General features: G+C 35.3%; 1 protein-coding gene across 4 annotated transcripts in view; it reads right to left on the bottom strand.

Annotated features, from left to right (window-relative positions):
- Positions 1-1195: 1195 nt before the first annotated feature.
- The window catches only part of LOC144971420 (amidophosphoribosyltransferase-like), a 70704-nt gene continuing 57107 nt past the window's right edge, over positions 1196-14792 (bottom strand). For all 4 annotated transcript variants that reach the window (XM_078912300.1, XM_078912299.1, XM_078912302.1 and 1 more), the window contains exons 8-12: positions 13460-13588; positions 7995-8122; positions 5668-5889; positions 3380-3500; positions 1196-2286 (exon numbers count right to left, since the gene is read on the bottom strand). In XM_078912300.1, coding sequence (XP_078768426.1) covers positions 2147-2286; positions 3380-3500; positions 5668-5889; positions 7995-8122; positions 13460-13588 — 740 coding nt within the window. In that variant the 3' untranslated portion in view covers positions 1196-2146. The remainder of the gene's footprint in view (positions 2287-3379; positions 3501-5667; positions 5890-7994; positions 8123-13459; positions 13589-14792) is intronic.

The raw sequence follows: 14792 nt of genomic DNA, 5'->3' as shown, positions 1-14792 counted from the left end.
ATAGACAAAGGCAGAACCCCTATGGAGGCTATTATCACAAACTCGTGTTCACATGCGTGAATGTGTCATGTAGTGACAGCTTGTAAATTCAGTGAGTCCAGAGGACTTATACATACTTATGAATGTACGCGCTCTGGTGATTCTAATCACACACTACACATTCCAGCAGTGTTTCTTTTTTCTTTTTGTGGCAAGTGAATATATTGCGCGATGAGGAAACTAAAAAATAGGACATGGAGAGGGAGGGGAAGGAGATGCATGATTGAGAGACACTTTGTCAATCCAAGATGAGTTTATCTTATCTGAACTGGACAGAGTTTAAATTACTAATGATCTAGTGCAGAAAAATCGGGACTGGCCTAAGATTTTATCTTAAGCAAGAAGTTATCTTAACGCATTTTATCTTAAGCAGAGAGCAGTGTATTTGTTTTCATTCTTTCGTTATCGGCCATGGTCGTCGTTTTCATTACGTGGCATAACGATGGTATCTTGTAATCTAGACCTCTATTTAGGTAAATACCGCTTGCAGCCCACATTTCCACAAAATGTTCCACTCCCTGTGAAAGACACGAGTAATGCACGTGCTCTAATTTACTTTATTGTTTTATATTGATGGGACGTCATCGGAGGAACTGACACGATGATATATATATATATATATATATATATATATATATATATATATATATATATATATATTTGTTTGCCATTTTCTCAAACTGCTCCTAGTCATATTAATAAATAATATGAAGTTGAATGTAAGTAGTCATATTAAAAAAGGTTTGAGAAAAATATTAGTGAAAAGCAGCATTATATAACTAACTGAAATTATAAAAATAGTACAAATTTACAAAATGTGATTCATCATACAACAGTTGATGTATCACATGCATGTACCATTGCATCAAATGTATAATTTTCAACCATGAGAAAAAGCATTAAAATATTAGCAAATATCGTACTAAATCCTTTGGAATCGTATCTAAATCGGGTCCAAAAATCGTACTAAAATACGCAAAATCGTACAGGTTGGCAGGTCTGATATTATATAAAATAGACGCGCACAGCCCACTTTTGATTTCTTGGCTTAAGATAGAACCAACTTATTTATTATATATTTTTACACCATAGAAAATGAAACTGCAATCTGTTGTAAAAAACAAACAATTCATCAACTCTAATATAATTACTATAGTTTGATTGTTAAAATGTAAGTTTAATATCCAAGAAACTATTATACAATGGATCCAATCAACACACAAATATATTCTAAATGGAAGCAAGACAAAATAATCAACACAATTCAATTATGGTGCAGCTCACTTTCAATGACATCCTCTCGACAGCAACATCGTGGCCCACTCCCAATTTTTAAAAATATTATACTCGGGAAGAACCAGCAATATTTGCAGAGAAATAAAGGCTTTTTTGAACAGGCAGTCAACTATTATACTTATCATACTAAGTTGAAGAGAAAAGGTGCCGACTATAATACCTTAGCCTGCATGCGAGTGCAAAGACAGTTGACAGATTGGTGAACACTTGTGCAACTTACAGCACTGCCTGAGCTAGCTTTTTGTCTCACTTTGCCTTTGCCTCACCTCTGGATTTCCCATCACAGCTTGACCACCATCATAAAGAAATGAGAGAAAATTGAACAGCATGAATTTGAACCATAGAGAGAAAAAAAGCAGCGAATGCTGACAAATTCTGATGTTGATGCAGCAGTGTTGACATAGTTCAAGCACAGTCGAGCGATCAAAGAACTGGCATCATAGCCTATCATTATAGATCAGGCTCTGATGCTAGGAGCAACAAGTTTTCAAGAAATCGATCGCTGGCTCTGTCATTACAAGAAGTGACAAGGCATTATTTTTAAGGTAGCCTGCTTCGGCTGGAAAACGAAAGCCCTCGTCAAGAAGTTTGCTTCCCTCCCTCCCCCATCGCCATTATGGTTTGCTATGTTTTTTGGTCCCGACGTTGCATAGAATAATAAATAAAAAAGAAATTAGAAACAAAAAAATCAAAGTTTTCAGTGCACCACTAGTAAAAGGTTCAATAAATTTTGGCTGTTTGGCAAGATGGTAAAAAATTCTATGAACAATGGTGAAAAACTGGTGAGAAAGTCATTTGGTCCATCCACCAGTTACCAATCTAGCTTTTGAACAGGATATTCTCCATTGAGACAAGCTGTGCAATGCCCTGTCACTTCCTTTCTATCTGTCAGTCCTTCTTCCACAGCCTTTCGTAAACCATCCAGCGATAAATATTGGACACTGTCCGCACCTGAGAACAAAAGAAATGTTTGACAGCATTCGTATTAACAAAAAAAAAAAAAAAAAAAAAAAATTGTACCAGTTTATCGCTATCAAAAAGCTGTAGCAAAGGAAAGAAGTAATTCACAAACAAAAAAAGAAAAAAGAAAAGACTATCTGTTATCATCCAAATCCAATGGATAAAGAAAGTAGTTGTCCTTTAGAGCCATAAAAATGATTGAGCTGTCATTTATCCCAGATTCCATAAAAGTGAACACTTCCATTTGCATGGATAGGATTCATCCTTTAACAAAATACTTTCTGCCAGACCTAACAAATCCAGATACCCAATCACTGTTGGATGGACAGACAGAAAACCCCACCCACCAAATCAACTCTTGATCACCCCGGGATCAGGACTAGTCCCTTTAATTGTGAGTTGAGTGCTCTGTAACTGAGATTTTCAGACCCCTGAATAATTGATGGGCTTTTTTTCTAATTAGGGGGAAGTTATAATAATCCTATAACTGTAATACCATTCTTGACTTACATGATACAAATAAAATCTAGACTCATTTACCCCCTTCCTTTTTTAGCATCAATTGCCTTGTCTAAATTATGACATCTGGCTTCAGTGAGTCTAGACTAACTAGACGGAATTTCGTGGAAGATTATCATCACTGCTTAATGTAGTTACAGACACTCCAACTCCATAAACAAATTTATCCTCTGCTATGATTGTCTACTTCACAATGCATTCACTAAGTACTTCTTCAAATTCCACTCCACCCCCTTTCTACATGTTTTCTCTTTTACAGGGCCAGCAATTATGCTACGATGCATAGATATGAAAGCTGGGTGTGTAGTTTCTTTCAACTGGTAAAAGGGATTAGAAAATTAGTTAAAGTTTGACTTATAAAATCTACATATCTCCTAGAGCTTATTTTTTCTTCTTATCAACATATCCCTTTGAGGTAGGACAGGGTTAAAAAGTTGACTAGATTGAAAATCATCTAAAGTGATGTTTAGTGTTTTACAAAATAGTTGGTAAATTATTGTCTATATTTGCACTGATCAAAGCTGGCGATCTATAGAATCAACCATGAATACAAAGACTTTTATACCAAATTTCTTAGCCATTTCCTCTAGTGACATCTGATTGGCCACCAACTCCTCTTTGGTTGGAATGTTGATACCCATGAAGCATGGGTGCTTGATCGGAGGGGATGCCACACGGATATGAACCTGAAAAATAAAATCAGGGATAATGACAAATTAAAAGAAATCTTTTAAGATTTTATTTTTATCATATTGTACGCTAAAAAAAAAATAAGGCAGATTATTTGTTTATGTCTGAGATAAATCTTTAAAGGGGCCATGCAGTGGCAATATTTATCAATTTTGGCACCATATATCAAAATTAAGTTATACAAATTTTTTGATACTTCAAACATCAAACTTTTAATTTACACAAGTCATAAGGTGAAAAAAAATTCCAAATTGCTTAAATTTCACGACATATCTTAAAGTGGGCTAATCTCAAGCCCATCAAAAAAAAAAAAAATTTCCAATTTCAAAGTTCATCTATCAGTAACATTAGTTCCATGATATCAGCACTTTCGTGTCATACATCACTGAAAAGCTTAGATTATGCTCTAAAATATACACTTTACCCAATAATTGAAAATTGCTACATCTGATTGTTACTACGAAGGCAATTTCAAATTTCCTATTTCATCCTTAACTGCTTTTTTCTCAAATTGTTAGATTTTGACACATAACAGTTAACTCCCCCAATAGTTTTTAATCTAGAGCCTTAAAATTAAGAGACATCATAGACAAGACAATTATCTAAAATATTTTTTTTTTAAATACCCAAGCTTTTCATGATAGTTTGAAAAATAATATTTGTTTTGAATGTTGTTGAATTTGTCAAATTTTATGCTTGCCTCACCTTCCAGGAGTTAAACATGGATAAAATAAAAACGAAAGCCTGCATCTCAAAATGCTTATGTAATTTTTTCATATAAAATCACAATCTATTACCACACTTACTTTTACTTTTAATGTTATTACATCATTAGTTTTTGAGCCTTTGTCTTGGTAATAATCCAAGCCAAAAAAAAATTAATTTCCATGACAACAGGTGAATATTATTTCATGTCCTGTACATTTTTTATCCTCTTGAATCACTAGCTATTAAGTGAATTGGGTTGTATCATCGTTATTATAATCTTCAATGGCTTGTATTTTCAAAAGGCCCCACAGCCCCACCACTGCAAATATTCAGTTACAGAAAAGTCCAATCAAAACAGGGAACAGTCACAGATTACTTTGACGAGCGAGTGCATTCAAAACTGTTTTGAAAGTTTTCAAGCATTCAACGTTTGTTATGTCTGGTGGAAGAACATTCCAGTCGTTTATTGCTCATGGGAAAAAGCTATGTTTGTATGCGAGTTTGACACTTTAGTTTCCTATTGAGATGGACTCCAAGGTATTTTATGGAGTTGACATGTTGTAAAGGATGATCATGTATTGTGTAATTGTGAGTATAAGGCTCTTTCTTTGTTGATATTGACATGACACAGCAGGATGGAATTTCATGTCCTAAGTATCTGACCACGTCTGGAGGGAATCAAGATCTTTTTGGAGTTCATGTGCATCTGCGCTACTATCTATTGTCCTGTAAAGAAGGCTATCATCTGCAAACAGTGTAAGCCTTGTTTGTGGAGATAATTTGTTTCCAAGGTCATTTATAAATAAAGCATAAAGGCCTGAGTACTGTTACTTGCGTACTCCTGATGAGACATTACATTTTTGCTTGAGTTTCTGTCAATGAGAACTTGTTACGTTCGACTGCAAAGCCAGTCCTTGAACCAAAGTAAAAGATTTTGCGATTGTTGTGCCATATTATCTGATTGATTTGTTTCATTACCCCCAATAATCCAATTGAAAATTTGTATTTTTGCTACCGCATCAATTCAAACGTCAGGAACAGATACCTGCCTACACTCTTTTTCCTTTCCCTCTGCTATTCGTTAATGGAATGAGCTCCTACAGGAATTGATAGAAACTAAGAACAATACAGATTTTACAACAATCTTAGAAACTTGGAAAAAATACCAAATTATGAAATGATCATAGCGTGTATTTTGAAATGTGTGTGTACCTTGTGTACCTTGAAATTCATTTATGTGAACTGTAGTCTGGATCCTCCATCTAAGAGGCTACTACAACAACAATAAAAATGATCATATTAATGTGTACTATTATCTCGAACTATTTGACATGATAAAAGAAGATGAGAAGTAAGAGGAAGAAAAAGGATTCTACAGTTTAAAAACAAATTTTGGTAAAATTCTGAGAGGACCAAAAATAAAAAAGGACAAAAAAAAAAAGGAATTCCACTCACCTCCTTTGCTCCATTTCTTTTCAGCATCGCAACGACACCTGCCATGGTTGTCCCCCTTACAATGGAGTCGTCAACCAAAACTAGACGTTTACCAGAGAAGTTGTCAGACAGGGGTCCAAACTTTTTCATCACACCCAGCTTTCTTAACCGAGTACTAGGCTGTATGAATGTCCTTCCTACATACCGATTCTTGCAAAACACCTCCATGTAAGGAATTCCTAACTGTTGAGAAACATACATGGACTGTCCTCAACAACTTTGTGACATTTCTGTAATGTGTTCATTAATTATTGTTGTTAAAGTTATACTATTTACGAATTATTAATATGATGACTTGAAATTGAAACTGCTGTGACTGATTCTATTTTATTGAATAATTTTTAATTAAGAGTAATGTTGTGTCTACAAAATGTAAAGTAGGTTTTAAAGACTTGTTAATAATCGAATCTTATCAATCACTATCAACAAAAACATTATAATTCCTTATCTTCATCAAGAAGAAAGTGTGCGGCTTTGTGGTCTTGTGGTATGACACTCGCTTTTGGATTGGAAGGTCCTGGGTTTGAGCCTTGCTCAGCGCATAGTTGAGTCCTTGGAAAAGGCTTTTTACTCATATTCTCTCACCCTAAGCAGGTGTAAAATGAGCACCTGGCCGTTAACAACAATGTCTCTGTCCGAAAAAATTGTAATATCGCCCAATATGCTGCATGTCACCTCCTACATGTTAAGTGTTGCTGTTGGCCAGGGATCCCTTGTAAAGCGCTTTGAGCAGGTGTAGTCGATATTGCGCTATATTTTAAAAAAAGCTCAATAAAGCTCAACATGAAAAGAAAACTGTCCTAATGATCACAATAAGTACCTGTCTTGTTCACAGCCATGGGAACCAGACAGTTGGGATCACCACAGCCATTGTAGCAAAAGTTTGGTGTCCTTTGGATAGGTAGCAATCACAAATTATTTTCAAAGATCAAATCATCAATTACTGAACCACATCAATGCAAAAACATTAAATTGGAAGTTTAAAATAAAATAAAAATAATAAATTAAATTCCCTTTATTCATCCCCAAAGCGAAATTTGTCTTTCAGGTCTATTCCAAGGGAAGACTGGAACTGGAATAATCCAGGCGAGAATTTACTGGTAAATAAAGCTCAGGTCCGAATTTCCATTATTATTTGTAATGAAAATGATCATTTACTGGTTGTAGCGATAATACGAGTGGGAGGATACAAAGGAGTGATAATATTGTTGGGGGGGGGGGGGGGGGGTTGTTTTGTTTGGTTGCTTTTAATTTTCTTTCATTTTTTCTTTATTCTATTTCATTTTTTTCTTTATTGGTTTTGGCTGTGTTTTGTTTTGATTTGTTTGAGTTGTTTTGTTTTTTTTTTGCTGTTTTTAAAATTTAAAAATTTAGGTTTTTTTTATTTGTATATTTTTGTAGAGTAAAGAAAAAGGTTTATATCGTTAGATTTTTTAAATAGTTTAAGTTGCATTATTCTGTTTACTTATTTCTCTATTACTTTTTCACTTCATTCATTCAATGCTATAGGTATAATGAAAGAGAAAAAAAGTGCTGGGAGTGCCAGTGTGCCCTTTGGGTTATTATTCTCTAGCCTATGTGTGACAACAAAAATAAACCTACACATTTCTCTCCCCATCAACCAATTCAACTGCAAGGCTAACCGACACATACAACCTATGAGGAATACTAATGCCATGGTATCGGTCAGGTACCGAGACTAAATGCTGGTAAAATTTACAGCCGCCCTCTTTGCTCTCTATATTTTCTTATCCTTCCTCGTCATACAGTATTGGACCTCCACTTCTTGGTCTCGAGAATTTACCAGTGAGGCCAGTACCACTATTACCAGTTCTCAGTCTCGACACTGCACTGCACTATTTGTTATTGATTTTGGACGAGTTGAGTGACTAGGCCTAAAATATATAACTCTGGTGATACAGGTCACGATATTCTATAGGAGTGACACCGCCAGTTTTTGGTTTGTTTGACATTATTCAACTGATAGAAAGTGATGAAAACAATTAATTTTTTTAGTTTTTATAACTAATTTATTGGGAGTATTGTAATGGCAAACATCACCAAAACGACCTTTTGGCACGTAACATATTCACTCATCTATACATCATAAATCCACACACATCCATACATATGCACAAAATACAAATACACACACACATACGCACACATTGTTACACTCATTAACATGGTTTTGTTATTAAAGGGCATTGTGACATGTTTAGTTGCCATTTTTCTTGCATCCTGACGACAAGACACTTAGGCCTGTATTTAAAAGTTTCTTCACTTACAGTTCTGGCATACTCCATGGCTGCTGGGGTGGCCGATTCAGGGACTGTACTGATGAGATCTGCATCAACTGGCCACTCATTGGCCAAGTTACGTCCACAACGTCTTCGAACAGAGCTCACCATTTGACCTTGCAAATATGTTCAAATGAAAAAAATAATGTATCATCTATCACTGAATTATGAAAAAGAAGAATAGACCGATACACTCAATAAGAGACAAAAGAAGAAGGAACATAACATGGTTCAACCCTCCCTACAGTAACATTCGGCAAAAAAATCTTCCACCTTCTACAAAAATGCTTCCAACAAGACCATGTTTCGTACCCCATAATGAACAAAAATACCATCAAGATAGGATATTCCTGCATGCCAAACAGCCAAAATATCATATCATCTCATAACAAAAGGTATGGTAGCATTTAATAATAATGTTTACATATATCTAAAATTATAGTTTCAAGGGAAAACCAGAAAAAAAATGTAATGACAACCTAAAGGAAAATCATTTGAGAAAAAGTGTGAAAATCTAAGGCAAAATTGGAAGCTTAGGTAAGTCGCATAGGTAAAATAGATGTTGGCATTGCCCTGTTAATATAGCAATGTTGCTTTTGCTAAATCTAGAGAGATCCTCCTTTAACTGCTGGGAGAGAATATTAGAGATGTAAAAAAGATGTGTTCTTCTGTAATGGAAGTCAGTGTACTAATGATAATCCCACTTACGTCATCATTTTATGAATGTCTAATCTAATCGTTGTCATCACATTAGCATGTAGGCTATGTGGTCTTGTGGTATGACACTCGCTTTTGGATCGGAAGGTCCTGGGTTCAAGCCTCGCTCGGCGCATGGAAAAGACTCTTTACTCACATTCTCTCACTGTACTCAGGTGTAAAATGAGTACCTGGATGTTAACAGCATTGTCTCTGCCCAGAAAAAAAAAATTGTATTATTGCCTAACAGGCGTCATATCTCGTTCTTTATGTTACGTGTTGCTGTTGGTCAGGGACCCTTTGTAAAGCGTTTTGAGCACGTTTATTGGATATTGCGCTATATAACAGCTCAATTTTAACATGTCAGCATATTGTGCCATTGTAGCAGATAAAAATTTATATTAGCAAAAAATTTCCGGAAATATGGAAAGAATAATCATAGTGGCAGTGTATTTCGGTTTTGTCTTTTAATAAAATGTATAATGTTATTTTTGTCATTTTTTGTTTTGTTATTGTGTGGTGCAAACCTTGTTTCGCAGCAAAATCTTGAATATTTAGTTATTGAAAGCGAAAAAAAACCCGCAATATACAAATTTGAATATATATAGTTATTGAAAGTGAAGAAAAACACAATATAAAAATTAACCAAAATAAAAAACCCTGATAGATTTATGGTAATGGTAAGACAATTCATTCCTATAGCCAGATCTGTCACACACAATTTTAATTGATATTTTTTTTAGAGACAGATTTTTTTAAATTTTGAACTTTTAATCATGATTCAAATTTTCCCATCAAAAATAGGTGAAAATATTATTAAGTCAGAAATTGGCGTGTGATCAAAATGAAATGCACAGCATCAGACCTGAAATTATTATCAAGTGAATATCATTTATATGATGAACAGTCTGTACCAGTGCTATGGAAAACATCCGTTATCGTGCCAGTACCGAAGAAGCGCTGCCCAGTGGCGTTCAACGGCTACCGACCGGTTGCCCTGACATCAATTGTGATGAAATGCTAGGAGAAAATAATAAAATGCGAGCTACTTCTGACAGTATAGACTCGAAAATACTGGATAAACACCAATTCGCATACCAGCATTCACTCAGCGTAGAAGATGCGTTACTGACCGTCATAAACGGAGTGGGGAAATTTCTCAACAAAAAGTCTTCAAATCTGGCGAGGATTCTATATGCAGACTTCTCATCAGCTTTTAACGCGATGAACACTGCCATGCTGTTGACCAAACTACGTGCCATAGACATACCAGACTATCTGATTGGTTGGTTCAGGAGTTTTCTAACACAGAGACCACAGTGGGTAAAGATGAATGGGCATGTCTCAAGTATGAAACATCTCTCAAATGGCTGTCCCCAGGGATGCGTTTTCTCCCCAATTCTCTACATACTATACACTAACGATTGTAGAGCTTCATTTGAAATATGCTGACGACACTGCTATACTAGGTCTCATAACAAATAAAGAATCTGAAACCGAATATTTTAATCAAGTTAATAAATTTGTAGACTGGTGCCGGCACAATTTTCTTGAAATTAATACCTCAAAAACTAAAGAACAAATTTTTACCAACAACAGTAAATACGAACATTTTAAACCTGTTAAAATAGGAAATGTTGATGTAGAAATTGTAGATGATTTTAAATACTTGGGCATAACGCTTAGTCACAATTTGAATTTCAAACATCATATCGACCCTATGGGTAAAAAAACTAACACAAAGAATGTATATTCTGAGAAAATTAAGATCCTTTAATGTCAGCAAAAAGACCATGCTGCAAATTTACAACTCCTTCATTTTGAGCGTTATTACATTTGGCATTACAGTGTGGCATGGTGGATGTGGGGTAAGAGAAAAGTCAAAGATAAATAAACTTATCAAAGAATCGAGTAAAATAATAAATTCCCCTCTGGATGGTGTTGAACATTTGCATCAAAACCATCTCATTAAAAAAGCTGTTTCTATCATTAATAACAAAAACCATGTGCTTCATCAAGAATTTAAAATTCTCCCATCAGGTAGAAGGTATGCTCTCGCACACTGCAGAACCAACAAATACAAAAGGACTTTCGTTCCTTCTGCAATTGAATCAGTAAATGCTTCATAAGTCTGCAAAAGTCTTAACAATGCATTACAATAAAGGAGGGGAATGGATAGAGGAAGAAAGAAAGAGAGAGAGAGAGAGAGAGAGAGAGAGAGAGAGAGAGAGAGAGAGAGAGAGAGGGGGGGGGGGAAAGAAAGGATAAGATTCTTACCCCTTCTTAAGGAAGAGGGAGGAAATTTGATGTGCAAATCTCATTTTATGTAACTTTACTATAACAAAATTGCACGTTATGTATATAATATGAAGATATTACTATTTCTGACATAGGCGTGAAAGAACAGAGATAGAGAGAGAGAGATAGATAGATAGAGAGAGAGAGAGAGAGAGAGAGAGAGAGAGAGAGAGAGAGAGAGAGAGAGAGAGAGAGAGAGAGAGAGAGAGAGAGAGAGAGAGAGAGAGAGAGAGAGAGAGAGAGAGAGAGAGAGAGAGAGAGAGAGAGAGAGTGAGTGAGGAGGACCACAGGCTTTCCCTCTCATAGCTTGTTACAGGAATAATATAATATGGAGTATGATGAAGATGGTGAATGTAGCAAAGACTATGAAAAATGTTTTTTTCTCTTTTTGAGGAAAATTTTTGTCTGAAATCAAAGCCCTATCTCCACTGAGTAAATATGTTTTTGAATTTTGAAAATCCATTCATAAATAAACAAGCTATGCAGTTTCAAAGGTGTCATTTATTTGGATGACCAGCAAAGAGGAAAAAAACGCGAAAATATGGGACTCTTTTTCAGCATTTTTTTCGACCTTTGGTTGTATCTTGTGTAATCAGTGGATTAAAAGATTGAAATTTGGCAATTTTATGGCAAATTTGATAGAGAATATGATGAAAACATTAGAAGAGTTCTAACTTATATATAACACACAGAGAGAGAGAGAGAGAGAGAGAGAGAGAGAGAGAGAGAGAGAGAGAGAGAGAAAGAGAGAGAGAGAGAGAGAGAGAGAGGGGGGGATTGCGTACGTAAACAAAAGAAATATAGAAGGAAAAGAGAAATTGGACAAGGGGACAAAGGCTACTGATAGAACGTGACTTGGAACACAATAATTAAACCCATGCTGAGATTGTAGATCATATTGCAATCGAAAACTTTTAACATTATAATTTCTTAAATTCTTGTAAATTAAACAGTCAAATTATCAGCTGTTTCTTGAACCCAAACGCAATGGCAGACGATAAACACCCCTCTGCCAGTGAGACCGCGCAGACATTTTGACTAGTCATGAACTTTAAAACGAGGTCAACCAATCAGAAAGCGCTTTGCCACGACTCGCTCAGCCGCTGTTTGGTGCCAAATCGTTTTGAACTTGTGATTCGGGCTGTCGGGGGGCAAAATGGCTTTGTCTTTACAAATGAAGAACAAATTAGGATAGTGTTTTGAAAAATACGGGAAAAGTACTCGTCATATTCATATGAAATTTTACAACCTAAAAGAAGAAATGTTCATGTATTACCTTGTCAGCGACAAAACCTACACGCCCGGTAGTTTTAGAAATATTTTACTCCAAAGAGTAAAATTCTATTTTTAACGGTCTTCTGGTAATCGTATGAGTTTTGTCGCTTGACATAATCTAAAATGACCTTTTTTCTAACTGTGTGCCAACTTTCAGTCATATTCATCAATAAACAGCGTCGTAATTAATTTTTTAAAATAGCATATACCAAACGGCTTCGTCCCATATTTTGTCGCGAATTTGGGCACTTCGTGAGCGAAAAAGAGGCCTAAAGATTTGTGCGGGATAGTCATTGCTAGTGAATGGTGTTATAGGGGAATGGTGAAAGTGAAGGATTGTAACGAAAATATTAGGAAGGTTGTTGTGATGATGATGATGATAAAGATGGTGATGATGATGATGACGATGATGTTGTTGTTGATGCCGTTTTTTTAAAAATCATGATTACTATGTTACTAGTGTGCATCTTGTGTGAGTGTGGCTATGTAGTCTAGTGGTATGACACTCGCTTTCAGATCAGAAAGTCCTGGGTTCGAGCCTCGCTCGGCGCATAGTTGAGTCCTTGGAAAAGGCTCTTTACTCACATTCTCTCACCGTACTCAGGTGTAAAATGAGTACCTGGCCGTTAGCAGCGTTGTCTTTGTCCGAAAAATTGTAATATCGCCTGACAGGCGTCGTGTCCCGTCCTACATGTTAAATGTTGCTGTTGACCAGGGACCCCTTGTAAAGCGCTTTGAGCACATTTTAGTGGATATTGCGCTATATAAAAGCTCAATGAGTGTGTCTATGTCAATATTGTATTGTTATAAATGTGTAACCAAATGACAAATTGCCACTTTTTTGGGGACAATAAAGATATATTATTATTATTATAAATAATGGCAGAAATCTTTCAATTTAGCCTGACAATTTTTTCTCTCTTGAAATTCGATTTTTTTTTACTAAATCAACATGCAAATTTTTGTTTGTTGCTGATGACAAGTCTGCTAAAAATTGAGTTGAAAACGGCTTGAATGAATAATACATCAGCCAAAAAAAAAAGAGAGGAAAAAAACAATTTCTTTACCAAAAATCTCAAACTTTTTTTTCACAAAGACGCAGTATTTGATATTGCAGAGATGTCATATTATCTCCAGACACATGTTATTAGACAACAAATGACAAAGGACAAGCGATATCTTACCCTCAAATATTGTATCAGACCTTGCAAAATAAACATATTCAAAAATACAAAAGGCAGGAAGCTTGTTTTCTGGTCTGGGTACGATGCATCGAGAGAAAATGCCTTCTCTGTTTATTTCAAGAATTTCACCTATTACAGAAGATAAAAAATAGCAAATCAGTACCGGGAGGCAAATATACCACTGAAGTAAAAAGCAGATGAACATTAGAAAAAAGTATTTTTAATTTAAAAAATAGGTTATCAGTCTATTTAAATAACAAGCAAAAAAAAATCTTTAAAATAAATAACACCCAACAAACTTTGGTACAATAATATGACGATTTAATAATTAAAAAAATAAAGTTTAAATTGAACTTTGCAGTTGCACATTGGGATTTACATCATTGTGTAATCCAAAATGATAAAATTGTATAAATGTGTTCATCACAAATCACAATAAGGTACCTATAATAGGCTATGAGGTAGGTGCACATATTTTCAGGTCCAATAACCCAAATTGTTATGGCCTCATTCTTGTCATGGAAATACAATCAAACCAACACAAAGTATTGTCCATTACATATTACACAGCCCATAATTGGATCCGATTATAAGATATGTCAATATGTGCACCAAAACTGTAATGCATACTGAAAAGATGAAACAAGAGAGCAGAATATTTTTTGGATGATATTTTTTACAAAAACACAGGACCTTTCCACAAAATTTTGAATTCTACTTATGCACCAATTAAATTTCCACTCCATACATATCAGCATATTTTAGAGACCAAGCTTTAAATTTGGCCCACAGGAATTTCAGAAACTGCTCGGAGTAATTTCAATGCTGAAAGAGGAATTTCGGCACACAAGAAAAGGAAATTAGGATGGTATTTGGTACTGAGTTTAAATATTGTATAACTCTAAATAGATAACTGATTAGAACTATATTGTGATATATAAACACATTGCCAAATATAATCCCCAAAGTTTCCTTATTTCAAATGAAGTAAAGCTCCAAATCATAAGTGATTGTAGAACTGGTGGTAGAGAGGGTGATGTGGTGTTGGTGGTTGTAGTAGTAGTGATGATGATATGGTGGTGGTGATTGTATTAGTAGTGGTCGTGATGATGATCTGGTAGTGGTAGTTGTAGTAGTAGCGGTAGTGATGATAATGTGGGGGTGGTGGTTGTAGTAGTAGTGGTGGTAGTGATGATGATGATGTTGTGGTAGTGGTGTAGTAGTAGTGATAATGATGTGGTGTTGGTGGTTGTAGTAGTAGTGGTAGTGATGATGATGTGGTGGTGGTGGTGTAGTAGTAGTGGTAGTGATAATGATGTGGTGTTGGTGGTTG

This window comes from Berghia stephanieae, chromosome 4 (genome assembly GCF_034508935.2).
Source record: "Berghia stephanieae isolate SIO BIC M18660-M18661 chromosome 4, UCSD_Bste_1.3, whole genome shotgun sequence".
NCBI classification, from domain to species: Eukaryota; Metazoa; Mollusca; class Gastropoda; order Nudibranchia; family Aeolidiidae; genus Berghia; species Berghia stephanieae.
This window is presented reverse-complemented; position numbering and strand designations above follow the sequence as displayed.